At 32.7% G+C, this 19692-nt stretch overlaps 1 protein-coding gene across 1 annotated transcript; it reads right to left on the reverse strand.

Annotated features, from left to right (window-relative positions):
• Nucleotides 1–314: 314 nt before the first annotated feature.
• On the reverse strand, nt 315–19692 carry LOC111050224 (polyhomeotic-proximal chromatin protein). The gene is made up of 6 exons (XM_039440201.1): nt 18749–19692; nt 15402–15843; nt 13593–13708; nt 11034–11184; nt 8302–8711; nt 315–2086 (listed from the first exon to the last, which is right to left on the reverse strand). Exons 1-6 carry the CDS (start codon nt 19526–19528, stop codon nt 1940–1942), a joined length of 2046 nt encoding a protein of 681 aa, XP_039296135.1. The 5' UTR covers nt 19529–19692; the 3' UTR covers nt 315–1939.

The raw sequence follows: 19692 nt of genomic DNA on the forward strand, positions 1-19692 counted from the left end.
AGTGAAGTAAATGGAATTTAATTATGTCAAAAATCAGTCAATAATTTATTATAGAGAATTACTAGTATCCTTGTAATATTTTGAAGGGTACTAGTAATTCTCTATAGTATTTTATTAAAAAAAAAATTGTATTGTGTAATTTGTGTTAAGGAGCAAGTTTTGGGTTTTTACCTGTTTGCCTCTACACATTTCTGTATGTAAATAAAGAGATATAATTAAAACATTCAGGAAGCCCTATTAAAATACTTTACAGACTATATATACCTTTTGCAACAAAATGGAATGGGTATCATGAGGGGAATAAGAAACAAAGCTTTTTATAAACATCAATAATTATTCATTGATTTTTACATTCACATGATTCTCAGTTTACGTAAAAACGCTTATTTACATACGGTAGTAATACTACATAGGAAGATATGAAATCTGTTATTCAAACTTTAAAACGTACGTTACAATAGAACTGAAATTATGAATAAATTTCGATTTATTTTAAACTTCGAGTGAGCTCGTAGAGAATAAATTTAGAATAGATGGAAGAATCATCATCATCAATAATATCATTAATGGTAACAAATTACTGCTAGTATTAAAAAGTAAAAGAGCCTTCAAGCAATATAATTGAATAAATATCTTATCAATCTAATAATAAATCTGTTATTCAAACTTTAAAACGTACGGTACAATAGAACTGAAATTATGAATACATTGTAAATTTTAATCTAGTTTTAAATTAAATAATAGTTTTATTATTTTATTAATTTTACTATCTAATAATAGTATCATGCTATAAAGAAATATAAGAATATTTTTAAATTATACATGAGCTTCACTAGGAACCTAGACAACATCATTATGATGTGTCAAAAATTTGAATCTTTTTTCAAAATTTAAATAATAAGGTTTTTACAATTGGTTAAAAATGAGTTTCAAAATAAACTTCAGAATTTTAAACGATGAGGTGTATACAATTATTGTACTACTTTTCTAAAATAAAGTATACCTATCCATAATTTTATTGCCTGACAACTCATAAATAGTATTTATATAAATTGGATAAAATTCAAGTCCTTGAAATTCATACATTTCTTTCTCATGCTAGGAAAACAATACTTTCAAAATAAAATATGAAACTAATATTGAAGGAAATACTTTAGTAACTAAATAATAAAACAGTAACATTTTCAATTTGGAAGCCTTGAAATCCACAAAAATTCAACAACCTCAAGCTGATATACCGGTTCAATGATAATGATAATAATAATAATAACGGTTCAATGATAATCAATCTTGAATTCTCCATGAATTTCACAAAATGTTCATGAGTTTTCATAACAATAAATAATTTTCCACGCACAAATAACCCATACAGGTCAATTTTTTTCAAAATACCACAAGCTCACTCTTCTCTATTAAAAGGTTTTGACGGAACAAAATTTCACTTTTTTCCATCAGGGTAAAATTCACAAAATACCACAAGACCACACTCTTCAGTTGAAACATAGTTCAAATTATTATTCACAAGTGTCCGCTTACACGATGGTTGTCGAAGATAAAATTAATCCATTTTTATTGTCCTTGAAGAACGAGTTTCCCTGCTCAATTCAAGGTTTAGACAGAATCAACATCTATTTTTGCAATTCCGCCAGGAACGATTTTTCGAAATTTGTTTTCAACACATAGGCCCGGTCGCACAACAGCCGGTTGAATTTTAACCGTGATTAATTTCGCGAGAACCAATCAGAGAAGGCGTTTTTGAAAAGACGGCTTCTCTGATTGGTTCTCGTGGAATTAAACACGGTTAAAATTTAACCAGCTGTTGTGCAACCGGCACATAGATTATAATATATAAATGTAGACAAATTTCATTATTATAATATTATTGGAATATATAAAACGTACTTGTTATCACATATAAATAGTTGGACAGATTTGTGTTTCACGACCATAGAAGCTTGGGATCACTTCGCCTGATCTGCAGCTGTTTGACGTGTCGGTATAGCTTGAGGGCGGGGCCCAGTTTCATGCAGAGGCCGGTCAGAACGTCCGTTCGTTTCATCAGAAGTAGGGACTTACCGTCGATTTCCTGAAGAAAATGCAGAAAAAAATAAATTGAAGTTCACGTTATAAAATCAGTGGAAAAGACAGTACTAGATAGAAAGATGAATGTCTTTTTATTTGCACTTTATTACAAGTGATGTGGGCGAAGATGAGGCAATAAGAGGCCCCTCTTCCACTTAACCCACATGTTATTGGTTACAACAAAATGATAATATACCTTATCATAGAACATTTTACAACGAAACTAAAAGAAACTTTTATCGACTACAGGGTTGCACCACTGCCTTTCATAATAGATATCACTCCCAGTATATCCGAGGTGATATTGTTTGTTCTTGCTAATAATAATCTATTTTGATTGTCAGGAAAATATATTTTTACTTTCCTTGCCCTACTACCATAGGTAAGGAAAGTATTGCTTTCCAAAAAAATTAAGGTACCCCAATTTCAAGTTTTCTATACGTTTCAAGGTCCCCTGAGTCCAAAAACATGATTTTTGGGTATTGGTCTGTGTGTGTGTATGTGTGTGTGTGTGTGTGTGTGTGTGTGTGTGTGTGTGTGTGTGTGTGTGTGTGTGTGTGTGTGTGTGTGTGTGTGTGTGTGTATGTGTGTGTGTGTATGTCTGTGAACACGATAACTCCATTCCTAATTAACCGATTGACTTGAAATTTAAAACTTAGAGTCCTTATACCATGAGGACCCGACAATAAGAAATTCAATAAAATTCAATTCAAGATGGCGGAAAAAATGGCGGATAATTACTAAAAAACCATGTTTTTCACGCTTTTCTCGAAAATGGCTCTAACGATTTTCTTCAAATTTATGCCATGGATAGCTATTCATAAGCCCTATCAACTGGCATAAGTCTCATTTCAGGGAAAATTTCAGGAGCTCTGTAATATTCTTGAGAAAAATGGCGGATAATGACTGAAAAATCCATGTTTTTCACGATTTTCTCAAAAACGGCTCTAACGATTTTTTTCAAATCCATCCCCTGTATAGTTATTTATTAGCTCTATCAACTGACATGAGTCTTTTTCCTGGGGTACTAATGGGGTCCACCCAATCCTTGAGAAATGGACTTTGTAAACTCCTTCTCGTGCATGAGGTAGGTAGGAACACGGTTTTTACTTTATCTTCTTCCATATACCGTGGGTAGGTAGAGCAGTTTATAAAAAGAACACAGTCATAGTCAAGATATTTCATCTGTAGAACAGCTGTTTTGACGAATTTCAAAAAAATCATCGAATTTCACAATTTACATAAAGGTAAAAGTACTCTGAAAACAATTTTATATACACATATCGTCGTTCCAATGGTAAAGTTGCGTATCTGAAAATTTCGTCAATTTTGACTTAAGTGCTTGTGATATTCTTGCATCATCAAAGCATGTTGTGGTAAAGTTGCGTAAGTGTATCTCTCATCGCTACCAAGATACAGCTGTTTGTTTTTTTACCTAACTACACAAGAACTGAGTTCTGCCACAGTAAGTTTGCGTATCTTACATACGCACTTTTACTATGGGAAAATTTAGTTGGTTGACACGTTCTACGTCTATGACAAAGTTGCGTATCTCCCAGATACGCAAATTTGCTACTGAGATCAGCTGATCTCCATGTTAAAAACCGCGCATGTTGTGTTTGTTGTCTGTACTTAATAATAGGTTATGTTCAACTTAACATATTGTAACATGTTGTTACAATACTTGTTATGTTAACTAAGTTTCATTATTTAGTGAGGAACAATGTTTCGACCGAGAACTCTTGAGTTGATGAAGAAATCTATTAATCAAAAAGAACAAGAGATTCATTTTGAATCATGTTACATTGAGTTCAAAATCTAGACAGACAATAGTTGGACCCTCAAGAAGACAAAACACTTGTAAATATACATTCTCTTGTGATGGTGAGAAGAAAATGGTGTGCAAGAACTTCTTTTTGGATACTCTCAATGTAACAGAAGGCCTAGTAAGAGGTGCTTTTAAGAAATTATCTTCTTGTGGTGTTCTACAATCTGATCAAAGAGGTCGAAAACCCCCTCCTCAAAAGATGAATAACAATGATGAAGAGTTCATCAGAAGCCATATACTTTCCTTTCCGCAAATGGAGTCCCACTATTGCAGAAAATCTTCAGAATACAAATATTTAGATAGTTCTCTAAATATTTCCACCATGTATAATCTATACAAACAGAAGGCTATAGAGTCTGGGAGAAAAGCATATGGGCTTGAAATGTATAGGAGGATTTTCAGAGAATACAAACTTAATTTTCATAAGCCTAAAAAAGATTTGTGCAAAATGTGTTCTGTGTATGAGGGAAGGGTTGATGAGACAGGTGATGAAGAATCCTACCTTCAACATTTGAAACGCAAGGAGGCTGCTCGAAATTGGCGAGATGAGGATAAAGAAGCTGTAAGGAAAAATCCCAAAGTAATTGCTTCTAACTTCGATCTACAGGCAGTTCTCAACACTCCTAAAGGCGCTGCTGGGCCATTCTACTATGTACGAAAACTTGCTGTTTATAATTTGACAATCTACAATTTGGGAAATCAAGAAGTTGAATGCTACATGTGGGACGAAACAGAGGGCAAAAGAGGTAGTATAGAAATTTCGACCATCATTTACAAGTTTTTAATGGCAAAGACTAATACAGAACATATGAGAATGATGTCTGATAGCTGTTCAGGGCAACAGAAGAACACAACTTTTGCTTGCATGTGCCTCAATGTAGTGAAAAATCACCAGTCAATTCAATTAATTGACCATAGGTTTTTTGAACCCGGTCATAGTCAAATGGAATGCGATTCCATACATTCCAAAATCGAACAAAAGTCTAAGCATGTTCCAGTATTTACTCCTCTTGGTTGGGAACAACTAATAAGAGCAGCACGCTCTAAACCTCAACCCTTCAATGTCACTACATTACTTCATGATGATTTCATTAATTTTAATCAAAATAAAAACATCTTCCAGTCTGAAAACCTGCCTTTCAAAAACCTCCCTTTCCGTAGTGCCGTTTGGCTGCAATACAGGAAAGAAGAGCCTAAAAGCATTTTTATCAAGACAGGATATGATGAGGTTGAATTTAAAATATTAGAACTTTTAGAAATTTTAGAAACAAAAAAGAGGACGTTCAATGGACTTTCATCCCATACAAGCGTATCAAAGTAGGTTGGGTATTTCTGCTGCAAAAATGAAGGACTTCAAGAAACTTTGTAATGATCAGGTTATCCCAAAAAGCCATCATTATTATTACAACAATTTACCTGTTGCAGCTTCTGTGCTTGATGCACTACCAGAACCTAATGCATCTGATGAATCAAAATATGAATAGGTGTTCAAACTTTGAATTTTTCATGTTAAAAATTTTCAACTTGATGAGCATTCAGTTAATAATTTTCCATTCATATGCTGTGGTTTCACTTTTATGTTGTAACTGTGTAATGACAGGTTATTTCAAAGGTTCATAATAATTATTATCATAGTTATAAAAACATGTACAGCTCCTGTCTGATAAACCAGATTATGAATAGAGCTTCATATTACTTTTTATTTTTAAATTCTCAACTTTGTGGAACATTTAGTTATTTATGTTGAAGATAGTTTCATGTTTATAGTTTGATAGTACCTATGTATTGTTTACCAATTATTCTTATCAGAAGAAATTATGATTATTATGTCATACAGTCATAATGATGAATAATTATTATGAACAAGTATTTTTGTATTAGTGAAGCCTAATAAATTTATGATTATAAAAGTCATACCCTGATAACTATTATTAATACAATTACTATTACTCTTATTATTACAATTACAACTCTTATTATTCTACTATTATTGTATTCTTAAAATTAAGTAAGCGTTATATTTTTTCACTTTTTCAATTATGGTATTATTCATAAGATACAATGAACTGTTGATTTAGTCAATCTAAAACTTTGTTGAAGTTTTTTAACTCTTCTTAGTTGTTAAAAACTATGAGTAAAAATGGGAATTGGAAGATACGCAACTTTACAGCATATAATAAAATATGCTTAAATCTCATTTTCCACCATGGTAAAACTGCGTAAGTGTTTTTTTCTAGCCTAAATTGAAAAATAAATTAATCTCTCAGATCACATGTTAAATTGCTTAGAAATGAATAAGAATGCAACAGTTAGTGGGTGAAACTAGTGAAACCCTGATTTGCCAGGACCGATCAAAGTTGTTTTCTCTTCTACTGAAAAATTTGGTTTTTACAGTTACGCAACTTTACCATTGGAGCGACGATATACGGTAGTCTGATCGTAGTTGCAAATATGTTGCCGTCAATCGTCATTATGTTATTCCCCTAAATTATTCTCGTTTGATAATGACGCTTAGGTTTATTTAGCGAACTATATTAGAAATTTTAAGGTAGAGTTATAAAAAGGGCACTTTGTTCCGTGGATGTTTTTTTACAAGAGAAATATTTGATCAAAATAAGGGGAAAGGTTTTTAAGCGAAAATAGATGTAAAATTTTAAATAGTTCAATGAGCAAGGAAAGTTGTGTGAGTGTACCACACCAGATTTTTCAATTAGTAGATAATGAATTACCTACTCGTAAATAATGAATTGCTATAGTACAGTCGATAATGCAATACGGAATAGCAGTATGGGGAAGGTGTTATAATTCCCATTTGGAAGAACTGTTCATAATGCTAATAATTAAATCTATTTTAAATAGACCCAGATTTTTCCCGACTGACCTTATATTTGATGAATTCTAGGTTTTGACAGACAGTTATATGTTGAAAATGTAATTGAATATTTAATAAAAAATAGAACAAATTTCCCATGCACCAACAACTCATTAAATAGACATTACAGCTTGAGACCTACTTCAAATAAGTATTTGATATATAATACTTATATTGAAACAATTAGACGGCAACCTATTTATCTAAGTACAATAATAATCAATAAAATGCCGGATCATCATATCAACAATGCTATAATTACAAAGAAAATGGAGCAGGAAATCATTAATTGGATAAAAAGCAATTATTTTTTTAATCTTTGAATTATTGTAACCGCTATCTGTATTGCTATTTCACATCCTATCTTCCCTTCCCTCAGCCCTGCCTATCTAACTACCTGCTTTCACGTCCCTATCACACACCCTTCCCTTTCAGTTATACCTGCCTATTACATGGGAAACCATAGTTGGCAAGGTATTTCCCCCCCCCTCTTTCTTCCAGCACACATCATTTTAGCAATATTGTCTTTTAATGTGTTAATATCATTGTTACTGTTATTGTTTTGTTGTATATTGCCTTTTCTCATTGTATTTTTGTGTGTTGTGAATAAATTGAATTGGAAAAAATTGAATTATCATACATTGAGATTGAATATTTTGTATTTTTTTCCTACATGGTCCTGAGCCGCTTTTGGATAAAGGATACCTTTGATGTCTCACTGATGTGATATGAACCTAGTATTTACCATACGATTGCTATTCATTACTCCAACGATACTACCGTACTCCAAAATAAAACCTCCAAAAACCCCTAGTATCTACTACTTTTTTTTCACTTAGCTCATCGACAGGGTTTGAGTTGGGAGTTCTTCAGATCGGCTAGATTTCAATTTGTCTTGTCTATAAAATTAGATGTACATAACCTGGAAAGTGCAGTTTAATTATGATTTGTCTTGTCTATTAATAAGCTGAGCAGAACCTAGAAGGTACTGTTTAATTATTTTCTAAAGGTCAGAGGAAATATTGGGGAGGTTAAGTTTTTGCTTATGACGATAATTATGTTGATATTATTTAAAATGTTTTTATAATTTCAGATAATGGACACAAATAATGAAAAGTTGAAATACTGGACAATTTTGCCACTGGTGATGTTAAAAGTACTAGTGAATTTATGTTTGAGGGAATTATGAAACCCTTGATTAGACATATGACATTGGTAAATTTACGTTTTCAAGGTCCAATTCGCCGCGCGACTGAAACATATCACTTATAAATTCATTCTATTCGATGATTAGATTTTTATGTTGTATAAACGTTATGGCTGCGGATCAGGGAAGTGCAGGGTCGGCGCTAAGTAATTGCATATGAGTGTCCATGTTTGCCGATTCCACATAGTTGTATTTTAGTTCAGAGATTATAATATGCAATCTTTTGAATTGTAATACATTTCTATGTGATTAAGCTTGATTCGACTCAACTTGACTTGAAAAAGATTGTAATGAATTTAATTGGCGACCAACCTGTTCCTTGAAAACCTGCACCAACTGGGCATCGAAATACTTGAGGAAATACTGGCAGACTTCGTCGGGCGTCCACTCAGACACGTCTGGAATCGAGTCATCGATGGGGTACGCCTCGTAGGGGTCCTTCAGGCAGGCCTCCAACCCGGAGAGGGGTGCCTTGCGATTCTCCGACACGCCGTTCACCGTCGGTCCACTTGCACGATTGGTGTCGGCTTTCACAGCGGGGGTGGGGGCAGCGGGGGCGGGAATGGGTACGGGTGAAGGAGAAGGGGTGGGGATAGATTGAGGTTGTGGAATGGTGGGTGGTTTCTTGGTGGGTGTAGGTGCGGGGGTAGGGGTGGGGGTGATGACGGCCGCTGGTAGTTCTTTCATTTCTACGTCTTCCACTACTGATTCGGGTGGCTCTTCTGAAAAAATTAAAATTAAAATGAATATAAAAAAAAATCATTTGGCGGAGTTACGACTTTTGCAAAAATAACATAATTTTTTATGTAAATAAAATTATTCCTAATAACACTTCACTTACATGGGCTACTTTTAAACAAATTAATAAAAACATTATAAAAATCTTGTAATAGGTACCCTTTATTTTTAAAAAACTTTAAAAATAGTTCAACAACTAGTTTCGACCCTAACTTAGGTCATTTTCAAGTTGAAAATGTTTTTTTTTTTTAAATAAAGGGTACTACAATATTTTTAAGACGTTTTTATTAAAATAATTCCTTTTTAAAAACAATTGAAAACTTTCTGTTGTTGAATCCTCATTATGAAGTGAAATATTTTTATGAAAATACATACATTTTCTGGACTCAAAATAGTGTGTGAATTAAGTTATCATTTATATAACCTCTAGACTGTGTATTCCAGATTAAGGTTTAAAGCAGTTTTGGGCGAATGCCTGTTGTTTTTACCTGCATTGTATCTATTGTCTATGAATAAATGAATACTATACCAATTTAATCTAGTCCTTTTCATATATATTTATTGACTGACTGAGATTTTTCAACATTTATCTTTTGAATGTTGTTGAATGTCGACTGTTTCCTGACAATATCAAGAACCTTCCACAATAAAATGATTTGATTTGAACACGATTAAGGTGAGGGAAATTGTGATTAACTTTGAAAAATACTACAAATGAATCATTTTTGTCTACCTACGCCAGTTAACGTACCAAGATGACTTAAATAATAACTTTCTACAGGCTTTGTTGAAGGTGTTACACTCTCATCTGAGTGGTGCGAGGGAAGGAAATAACAGGTGACCCAGAATAACGGTAACTTTTAAAAATGTCATAAAATATTAGTGGGAAGGGCGAAAATGATTTTATTCAAACTAATGTGGAGTTCAAGGCTTGCCATTTAAGAATTATTAATAACATCTATCACTTTTTGACAATTACTTCATTTAACCTTCCGGTAGTCGCGCCCTACTCAATCACACGAGCAGTCGCGTGTTGTATTTTGTACAACATCCAATTTTCCAAGTGTTATGTACTCTGTTTACTGTCAAAACATATTAATTGATTGTATAATTACTTTTTTCATCTTCTTGGATTGTTTTACGCCTATGAACATTTGGATGATTACCATTTCATAGCCCAATAAGGTACATCAAAGCCATCAATTCTGTGTTATTGGTTCGTTTACAGTCCCCGTATACAGTCTTTCCCTATCTTATGCATAGTGTGACTTATGCACTGTCGCGACTAAATGGCACCTTAAGACTGAACCATTGCTCGGTTGATACTGCAACTCAGTGGAATGATGGGGGGAAAGTTTTGGAATGCATAGGTGACTCATTCACTGACACCACCCCATTCAATAGTTTTGTGCAGCAAAAAAACTGACACTGTTATACCTTTTACAACAGCGCGACTGCCGGAAGGATAAATTGCTTCCTCCTGGACGAATATATTGTTCAAATCTGTGTTGAAGATTCCTCATTGATCGCTGCAATATCTCATCTGGGATATTGCGGATTTAATTTTTAATTTGTTTACATTTTTAATTAATTCAAAATTATTGATCAAATTGTGAGCGAAATCCACAGTGCACGGCAGTTAATGACAACTGTGCGAGTGAGTATTGTTTGGTAACCATGTAATCTCACGATAAGGTTGCGTTTCCTGGTACCATGGAGCTGTCCCCCTGCGATTTTCTGTTTGTGGTGCTATCTCAAATCAAACATTTTCAAAGCTTGACCAATAACTGTGGTTGAATTATAACAGACAATTCAGAATTAAATCAACAATATCCCAGTTGAAATGTTGCAGCAATCGTTCAGGAATTTCAACACAGATTTCAAGAGTGTATTCGTGCAGGATGAAGCCATCATAATGAAGTAATTGTCAAAAAGTGATAGATGTTAAGATGTTATTAATAATTCTCAAATGGTGTCTTGAACTTTGTTTGCATTAGTTCAAAATCATTTTTGCCCTTCCCATTTTTGTTTTATGGCGTTTTTAAAAGTTCCCGTTATTCTGGGTCACCCATTATAACAAGTACGCTCTCTTATGAGATCCACTTACTTTATAACTTGAATCATCATTATCATCATCTGTGGTTGTAAGTTATGTTCGAACAGACTGTTTTATTTCTATTTCTTCTTTTGTCTTCATCCTACTTGAACTGTTGTTTTATCTACTTACTGTTGTTTTATGTACTTATTGTATAGATGAATAAATAATAAATTCTATAATTCGAAGCAAAAACCAATAGGTAATTTACCTTTTTTGATCGGCACCTCTTCTTTAATGGGTTTTTCTTCACAGTACATGCATCTCCATTTGTTCAAAAGCTGGTAATTGGATGGTATCTGAGGATTATGACAAGTGTAATGGTAACCATCGCCGCATTTACTACACGCTGCCAAATTACGCTGAAACACAACAAAATAATGACGATGATGCATTCTCTTTAGTACAAAAGAATATTTGAATAGATTCAATATAGGAATTGATTTGAGATTAGATAAGATTAGATAGATTTGAGAATAACAGTGATATTGGAGGAAAAAAATATACACATGAATAAGTGAACAGAGAATTCAGTTTATTTATGCAAATAGGCTTAAGCTGCGTTTACACCAAAGTTATTAACAAAATGTTTATTTTTCCGTCCTTACAGATTCTATTAGATTAAACATAACTTATCATACACATGATGAACATATGTGTTTGTCCAGCTCCGTTTAATCTAATAGAATCTTCAAGGACGGAAAAATAAACATTTAGTCAATAACCTCTTCCTTATAGATTCTATTAGAATGAACATAACTTATCATAAACATGATGAACATATGTGTTTGTCAAGTTTCGTTCAATGTAATAGAATTTATAAGGATTAAGTTATTAACATTTTGTTATTAACTTTGGTGTAAACGCAGCTTTACTTATCTTATGAAGATTCGGAAATAGACTTACTTTAGATTTGACATTGACTTATCGATAGAATTGAATGAGAAAAAAAGGTGAACCTTATATTTTGACATTGACTAATCAATAGAATTGAATTATGAGAAAAACAGGAAACCTTATATTTTTCTTCTAAATCTGAAAAGATGCATCAGTAGTTTAAAATATTTTAAATTCAATCATCACATTTTCGATCAATTTTTGAACTGAAAATTACTTGAGCTGCGTTTACACCAAAGTTATTAACAAAAAGTTAATAACTTAATCCTGATAGATTCTATTAGATTGAACATATCACACACAAGATGAACATATGTTTGTCAAGTTCCGTTCAATCTTATAGAATCTATATGGATCAAGCTATTAACATTTTGTTAATAACTTTGGTGTAAAGCCAGCTTGAGGATTAAGTTTATTAACATTTTGTTAATAACTTTGGTGTAAACGCAGCTCAAGTGCAGTTTGCAAAGTGTCAGTTTAAACGAAATATTAAAGTGGATTAAATCCATATTGAGTCTTGTTTGTTATAATGTAGTTTATTTTGAGTTTACACCAACAGCTGATTCAATTCAGATAGAGCTTCACTTAGGGGCAAACACCCTTAAGAATTTAAAAAGGTGGTGAACATTAATGAAGTAAAAGAAAAATACGTTGAAAATAAGTTAATTAAAAATAAGAAAAACATTGATGACGTTCAAATCCATTTTGTTCAACAGCAGAATTATAATAATAAAAAAATAATGAAACAAATCCAAAAATGAAATTATATCATATTTCATAATAATTATTATTATTGATGTAGGCAATTGAAATACATCATATTTATCAAATTCATGCATACCATTCTCGTGGTTATGCACACCAATAATAATTATGTAAATGTATAAAATTATTTCATGAATAATGAAAGCATTGATTATAGAATAGAATGACTTGTTTATTTTTGTTGACGTGGCGAAGTTTGATCAATAATGTCCACTCTACCACTTAACCACGTCGTTAGCAAACAATAGAATACAAAATATGCAGAGATAACAAAAAATTGAAGCAAGAAATGACAATAAAATGTAATAAATATAAGTGATCAATATTGAATAATGAAAGTCTTTAAAAAATAAGTGTTTTTCAATAAACTCAATCACTTCACTGCTGAAAGAAAAAGCAAAAAATAAATTAAAACAAAATAATAGACAAGCTACTGAAGAAAATTAATACAGTAAGAATTGGAATCAAAGATAAATTTGTTGATTTCATGTATAGTGGATATGGATATGAAGAAAAAGAACCTGTGTAGGCCTAACAGTATTCAATACGTGGAAGAGAGAATAATGAAAAGTGGGGAAAATCAGATAGCAAATAAGAAGATTTCAAATAGAAAAAAATTGAAAAGAAAGAGGATAAGATGTAGTTACTTAATCAATACATATTTTTGAGAATTGAAATAGATACAGAATTGCAATCAAATACGTTTATACGAATAAAATGTTTTATAGACAAGGAAAAGAAGACTGCAAAGCGAAAAAATAGAAATTTGAAGGATAGGCACACACCGGACATTCAACATTCACACTCGTAAGCATCCTATGAGGATACTGATAACTTTAATGATAGCAAGATTAATCCCCGTCTACCGACTCAAACAAGCTGACTATAGGAGTGTGTAAGGGTGAAAAATTAACTAATATTGGCCTAGGGAAAGAGAAGAGAATTACTGTGAGAAAGTGCAGATAAAGAGAAAAAATTCAGAATAAAGACATGTTGATTACATAAAGCATAATAAATTATAAGCTACGACTATTTACAAAGTATTGATACAATAGTTTGATTATTTTCTGATCTGACAAGAAATTGTGAGAATGAGAAGGTGGCTTACCTTTTGATTTGTTTTATCACACACTGAGCATCTTTTGCACTGTAGACATTGCCAGAGATTGTTTCTGCCCCTGGCTGAACCCACATATTCAATCGAGTCCACACAGCTTAGGTGAGCTACAAAAATACAATGAATTATATGAATATAAAATATGGAAGATTACAAATTTGGAAAAATATTAAAATAATTATGTAGCTTCAATTGCCAATAGAGGTACTCAAAATGTTGAAAACTATTACCTATATATTTTTTATTGAATGAATTTATGTAATAATCCATCTAATTATGTGATAATTTATGTAATAATTCCTCTCATATAATTATGATAGGAACAAATAATTTCCTATAGTCTACTTTGAGTCCAATTCCTTCCATTGGCAAGCAAAACTACCGTACATATTTTACTTCATTATTTAAATATTTGTTTCTAGCAAACATATTACTATTTAGCTACGTTACCACTGATGAAATTTTTAATTGTAATAAATTTAGAATAGAATAGTGAAAATAGGATAGTAAGTTATTCCGAAGGCAAAAGCTCCAAGAATCTGACCAGGATGGAGCGAGGTAAGCATGCTGCCTTTTGTTGAATGGAAAGATGTTGGACCAACAAGGAAAGCACAAAGTCCAATTCATGAATCATTTCACTCTAAAATTAACGAATAATAGACGGAAATTTGTAATTGTGATAAAAATAAATTTCAGCAAAACAAACGACATAAAATTTCCATAACCACTAATTGATCAAAACCTCTTGTAGATTAATTTTCAATTAAATTTTGGGAATGATAAGACCTAATGGGAATAATAAGGCCTAATCTATAAGCCAGTTTTCATTTCCAATCATTCTATGATTATGTGTTTTTATCATTGTTGAATAAATAATAACGTTGCTTATCATCATCATCTCATCTACATCATAATCAATAATTTCTACTGAAATTTAGGTACATATGCACCACCTACGTTCAAACGGAAATTCAACAGATGTTGGTTCAAACCTGGAATGTAACACAGAATGAATGCGACGACCATGTAAACCTAGATCAGCGTTAAAAGTTGATGGTGCGTAAGTTGAGTTGCCATACATATTTTTCCTGAATTTTAGTTTGTCATGTATTTCAACCTTTCGTTACTTGTCTTTATTACAGGAGCATTAAAACAGTTCGAATAATATCAGCATCTTACCATTTAAAAGCAAAAACCTAACCTTTCTATTCACCATCAAAACATAATTATTAAACAAAACCTATAAGGTGATGTTCATCTACTTTTATAGGCAGGACAAATTATTGAAATCTAGTCGAGACCATCCTGTATATGGGTCTTACCACTTCACCCAGTAAACAATGGTTCAACAAGCAATTCTTGTTATTTTGTTTTTATTTATTCTTATGGCTTTTATTGGCAGAGATCCTTTTGGATGTTCTGCCTTGCCGTATTACCCAATGTCATTTCCTATCAACACTTATAGGTTATGTATTGAGCTCTTCATGTTTTCTCACTAAAAATTTACACTTTCACTTCTTGAGTTTTCATTTTATAAAGTTTAAAATCAAGAAAACTTAAATCTCAACACAAATTCACATTTAAAAAGCAAACAAATATAACATTTTGATAATATTTTACTGAAAATTATTATTATAAAACTGTTATTTTGTTAAAACTGTGGCATGAATCTAGAAATTTATTCTTATAGAGGATTTAGTACGCCTGAGTTTCAGATTTCTTTATAATTCCAAAATGTTTTATTGGATGATTTATGTGTATTATTCAAGAAAATGCTAGGTTGATGTGAATGTTACCAACCTCTAGACCCCGTACAATCAGAGCAGGATATGAGTCGCTCGGGAACGCCCTTTATCCTAGTTCCGAACGACCGGCACAGGGTGCACACCCCACTGGGGGGAATCACAGCCGCACCGGTCACCTTCGCTCCTGCACCCCCCGCCACCGCAGGTTTGCTAGGAACGCTGACCACAGCATTTCCGTTGACCGCCGGCGACGATGTTGTTGTAGTTGGTGTTGGTGGTGGTGTCGACTGACTGACGTTGGTGACAACAGTGTTGTGCGTTTTGGAGGCTGCCGAGGGGGTGGCGGTGGCGGAGGAAGAGACCGAGGAGGAGGAGGAGGAGGAAGGGGTGGTCTGTTGTTGTGGCCGAACCATACCGCCCAACGACTGTCGAGAGGACGATTTTCGACGACCCTTGGGCAAGTTGTTGTCCGAGGGGTCGAACATTACTTTGGCCCGCTGCGAAAAAGTGAAACAAGTCAATTAATATTAATACAATCACATATTAGTAATCAGTAATAAAACAATACAAATATTCATTTATTAAGGTAAAATAAAAACTATATTGTCAGCTCCACTTTATTTATTTGAGCCAAACTGAAGTTTCAAACCAGTAAATACTCTTCAGTTTGCTGCATGTCAAGAGTTAAGGAACTGGAATAACCAACCGGATTTTTAAAAAGAATTATTCATCTCAACATACTAATACATCTAATACATGGTTATAAGCGATGTACGCTCCACTAGCTCTGGCAACAGACTGACTCGAAAAAGCAACTAAACTAATGGCTAGTAAATAACAATGCATAGCCACATCAGCATTATAAAGGGGGTTACCAAATGTAACTAGGACACCGAGAGCAGTCAAGTCCTTAGATCGGATCTTCACGGTTACAATACAAGGAGGAGGTTGGCAATAGATATTCCACGCTGCAGAACTAGTAAGAGGAAGTGACTTCAAGATTGAAATAGTGACGTGGCTGAAGAATAACCTATTCTACATCATGATTGAATATTTCGATGCACACAAGGACAACACAGCCATCTTAAAAGTAAATTAATGACGTCATCTATCCAGTTCACTGGTCTTTGATGAAGAAAAAGGAATAAGGAATGCACTTAAGACATTATCATTAGTGGTATTTTATAGACCACTAATAATGATGATGCCTTAAGTGCATTGACACTTTAGTTTGGCTCAAATAAATTATGTGGAACTGACAATATCGCTTTTATTTCACCTTAATATGGAGAAATAACACAATATATCGTGTTCATAGTGTAAATTTTATTCATTTATTTATTAATACAATATTACAAATTAGTGATTAGTGATAAATAGACTTGCACCTATAGTGGGGTTTTATATATGACTCTCAACGTCTTAACTGTGAATAATAAATTAATAAATTTTATTGTCGTAGACCAATATAGGTAATTGACAATGTAATAGGTACAATACAAAGTAATAAAGTCAAAGTAATAAAAGTACAATAACATCAAGTAGAATCGAAAAACTCTGTCAAACAATAGAAGGGTAAAACCAGCCACTCAAAAAATAACTTTTTAAAAATAACAATATTTCCACAACATTTGATATCAAATGGCAACTTATTGTAAAATCTCAAGCCGACGCTGTCATAGTGTCTCATGCTTATGACAAGACGTTGTAATGGAATAACTTAGCATTGTGGTCTTTTTTCCTAGTATCATAAACATGAATATTGGAAGAAATAATGTGAGCATTGTCTAAAAGAAAAAACATTGATTTTATTCATCAGGAATGCTGTAATTTCAAAGTGAATTTTACGATAGAGAACTTTAGCAGATCAATTATTTATTAATTTGTATAATAAATTCATAACAAATCCAAGCAAACTATAAAATGTTTTGGATAGAACAACAGGCTTGGCCCAAAAATGTTCTTTTCCATTTAATGTGTGAAGACATCACTCCCCTTAATCCTGGAATAATATTCTATACTCAATTACAGTAGAAAGTTAAATATTTCTGCAAGAAATATTTCAATAATGTAGAGTTGAAGATTGTTTAAAATTTTGGGAAACTGATGTGAACGCATTGCCATTTATTAATCATGACAGGGGTGAAACGTGCAATAGCAATGAGATGCATTATTTTATGAAAATAATTAATTTACAATGAAAAAAAAATGTTTATAAAAATTAATAATGCTTTCTGCTTTGCCAGGAATACTGGTAAAGTTAGTTATTCTTGCCGCACAAATAGACACAATTATTATTTGACGTCATGGACGTATCCCTGGGGGATCTAAACATTAAAAACGAGATCACACCTTTTCCCAAGATTTGCTTAACTGTCATTTTAATGTAAATTATCTAAAAAAGTAAAGAGGTACTTTTGGACATATAGTGTAAGTTTTACCTAACATAAATAGCATGATGAATATTTGCCATTTTATTATTGAACTACTAGCTAATTGAATTTGTTCGTTTTTTAAAATAGACATTATGTGAAAATTTGTTACTCTGTAGGCACTAGATATGAAGACATGGCATCTTCCTGTCTAGCCTTCAACGTTTTGTTTCAAATGAATAATTTCCGGTTCTCATTATTTTGAGACTAGCAGTTAAATTATTCAAGTGTTTGACTTTCCTGATAGAGGAAAGTACACATTCAAAGTAAACATATTCAATTTTAAAATGAACGCAAGTTTTAAGAGAGCTTGATGCTTTAAAAAAGCATTTTCTGCAAAGGTTGGGTCATTAGGCCTATATGACTATTTATCATTGGTTCAATTTACAAAGTATAAAAGAATATAATAACTGTTTGAATATAAGTACTTAGTTGTTATTAAATCTGATTATGAAGATGAGATTTTATTTTTATGGAATAAATAAAAAAAAGTATAAACTTACAGTATATAACTTATATATAACAACATGGCGCAACAATAAATCAAAGTGTTTAAAAACAGTAATAAAACAATCGCTTTTAGGCAGTTCTGAAAAACAGTTTTTACAGGAATTCAACAAAGAAATATAATTAAAAAAAAACAATAAATTATTCATTTGTAGAGATATAATTTGACATAAGCTGGGAGCTATTTTGTCCGCTTTGGAAAAACGTTCACGTGATTCACATTTATCATTGTATGCAAGACATGTAACTAAAAATAACTTTGTAGTTGAATATTTTTTCAATATATTCCTTGCAAAAATAAAAACATTTTAAAGAATATTAAAGATTTATAAGAAGAATGATGTAAAAGCTTTCTAAAAATTGCCAAAATGAATAGATATGATAGAAGTGACGGCTAACTTCCGTACTATACCATAACCTATTTCTATTTTTACTAGTAGAATAGAATAAAATTTGTATCTACCTTTTGTCTGCCACCAACTCTGAAACCAACATTGGTTCCATTTTCGTTATTATTGTTTGTTGAAGTTGAGCAGTTACTGTTTTCTTCCACTTTACTGACTTTCGGCTCTTCCTGTTTTATCTCAATTTTTGGCTTCTCCATTATTGGTGGCTCCGTGACAGATGCGCTAATCTCTGTAGTCTTATTGTTGTTGGCTTTCTTCACTTTATTTGCTTTAGGACTCGGTGAAGATTTGTTGGATTTTGGAGATTGCGAGTTTCCAGATCCTTGACGTGGTTTGCTGTTGGCGGTGGTATGCTCCCCGAGAAAGTAATTGCCGTTTTCTAACTTCACCAAAGTTCCGCTATTAAGCTCTCTTTTCAAAATAGATTCCAAATTTTTCCTATTGAATCTCCTATTATCTTTTCCTAACAAATGTCGCTCTAATTCGGGTGCGGGAACCCCTATGTCAAGATAGTCTGGCTCTAAAACAATAAGTTCCGCGACCGCACTGCTCAGTATGCTACTTGTGTTCCAAGAATCAATCACTTGTTTATGTTTGTAATTTGGTAACATAGCCCATTTTGCAGCATTTCTGTAACTAGTGTTTCCCTTGTAATCAACTTTTATTACAATTTCAGCTTCGATTAGTTTTTGCAGATCGGATTTTGTTTCTCCACAACTGACGGAGAATCTTCTAAACATAAAACTGCATATTCTATTCACATCAGGGCGAGCTTTTCTGCGACGCAACTGATCAATTGCTTCTAATATACGATAGCGATGTTTGATTTCACTCATTCCAACACGCTATTTTTACAATAATCTAACGTTTAAGTCCTAAATTTGTTCACTAGTTCACCAGGAATTGCCGCAAACGTAAAAAATTTAACACCAAATGGACATGGCCGTACACTCTACGGGACGCGAGAACGCGACTGCATTCTGCAATGCAACCTTGCGCA

The sequence above is a fragment of the Nilaparvata lugens genome, chromosome 13 (genome assembly GCF_014356525.2).
Source record: "Nilaparvata lugens isolate BPH chromosome 13, ASM1435652v1, whole genome shotgun sequence".
Taxonomy (NCBI): domain Eukaryota; kingdom Metazoa; phylum Arthropoda; class Insecta; order Hemiptera; family Delphacidae; genus Nilaparvata; species Nilaparvata lugens.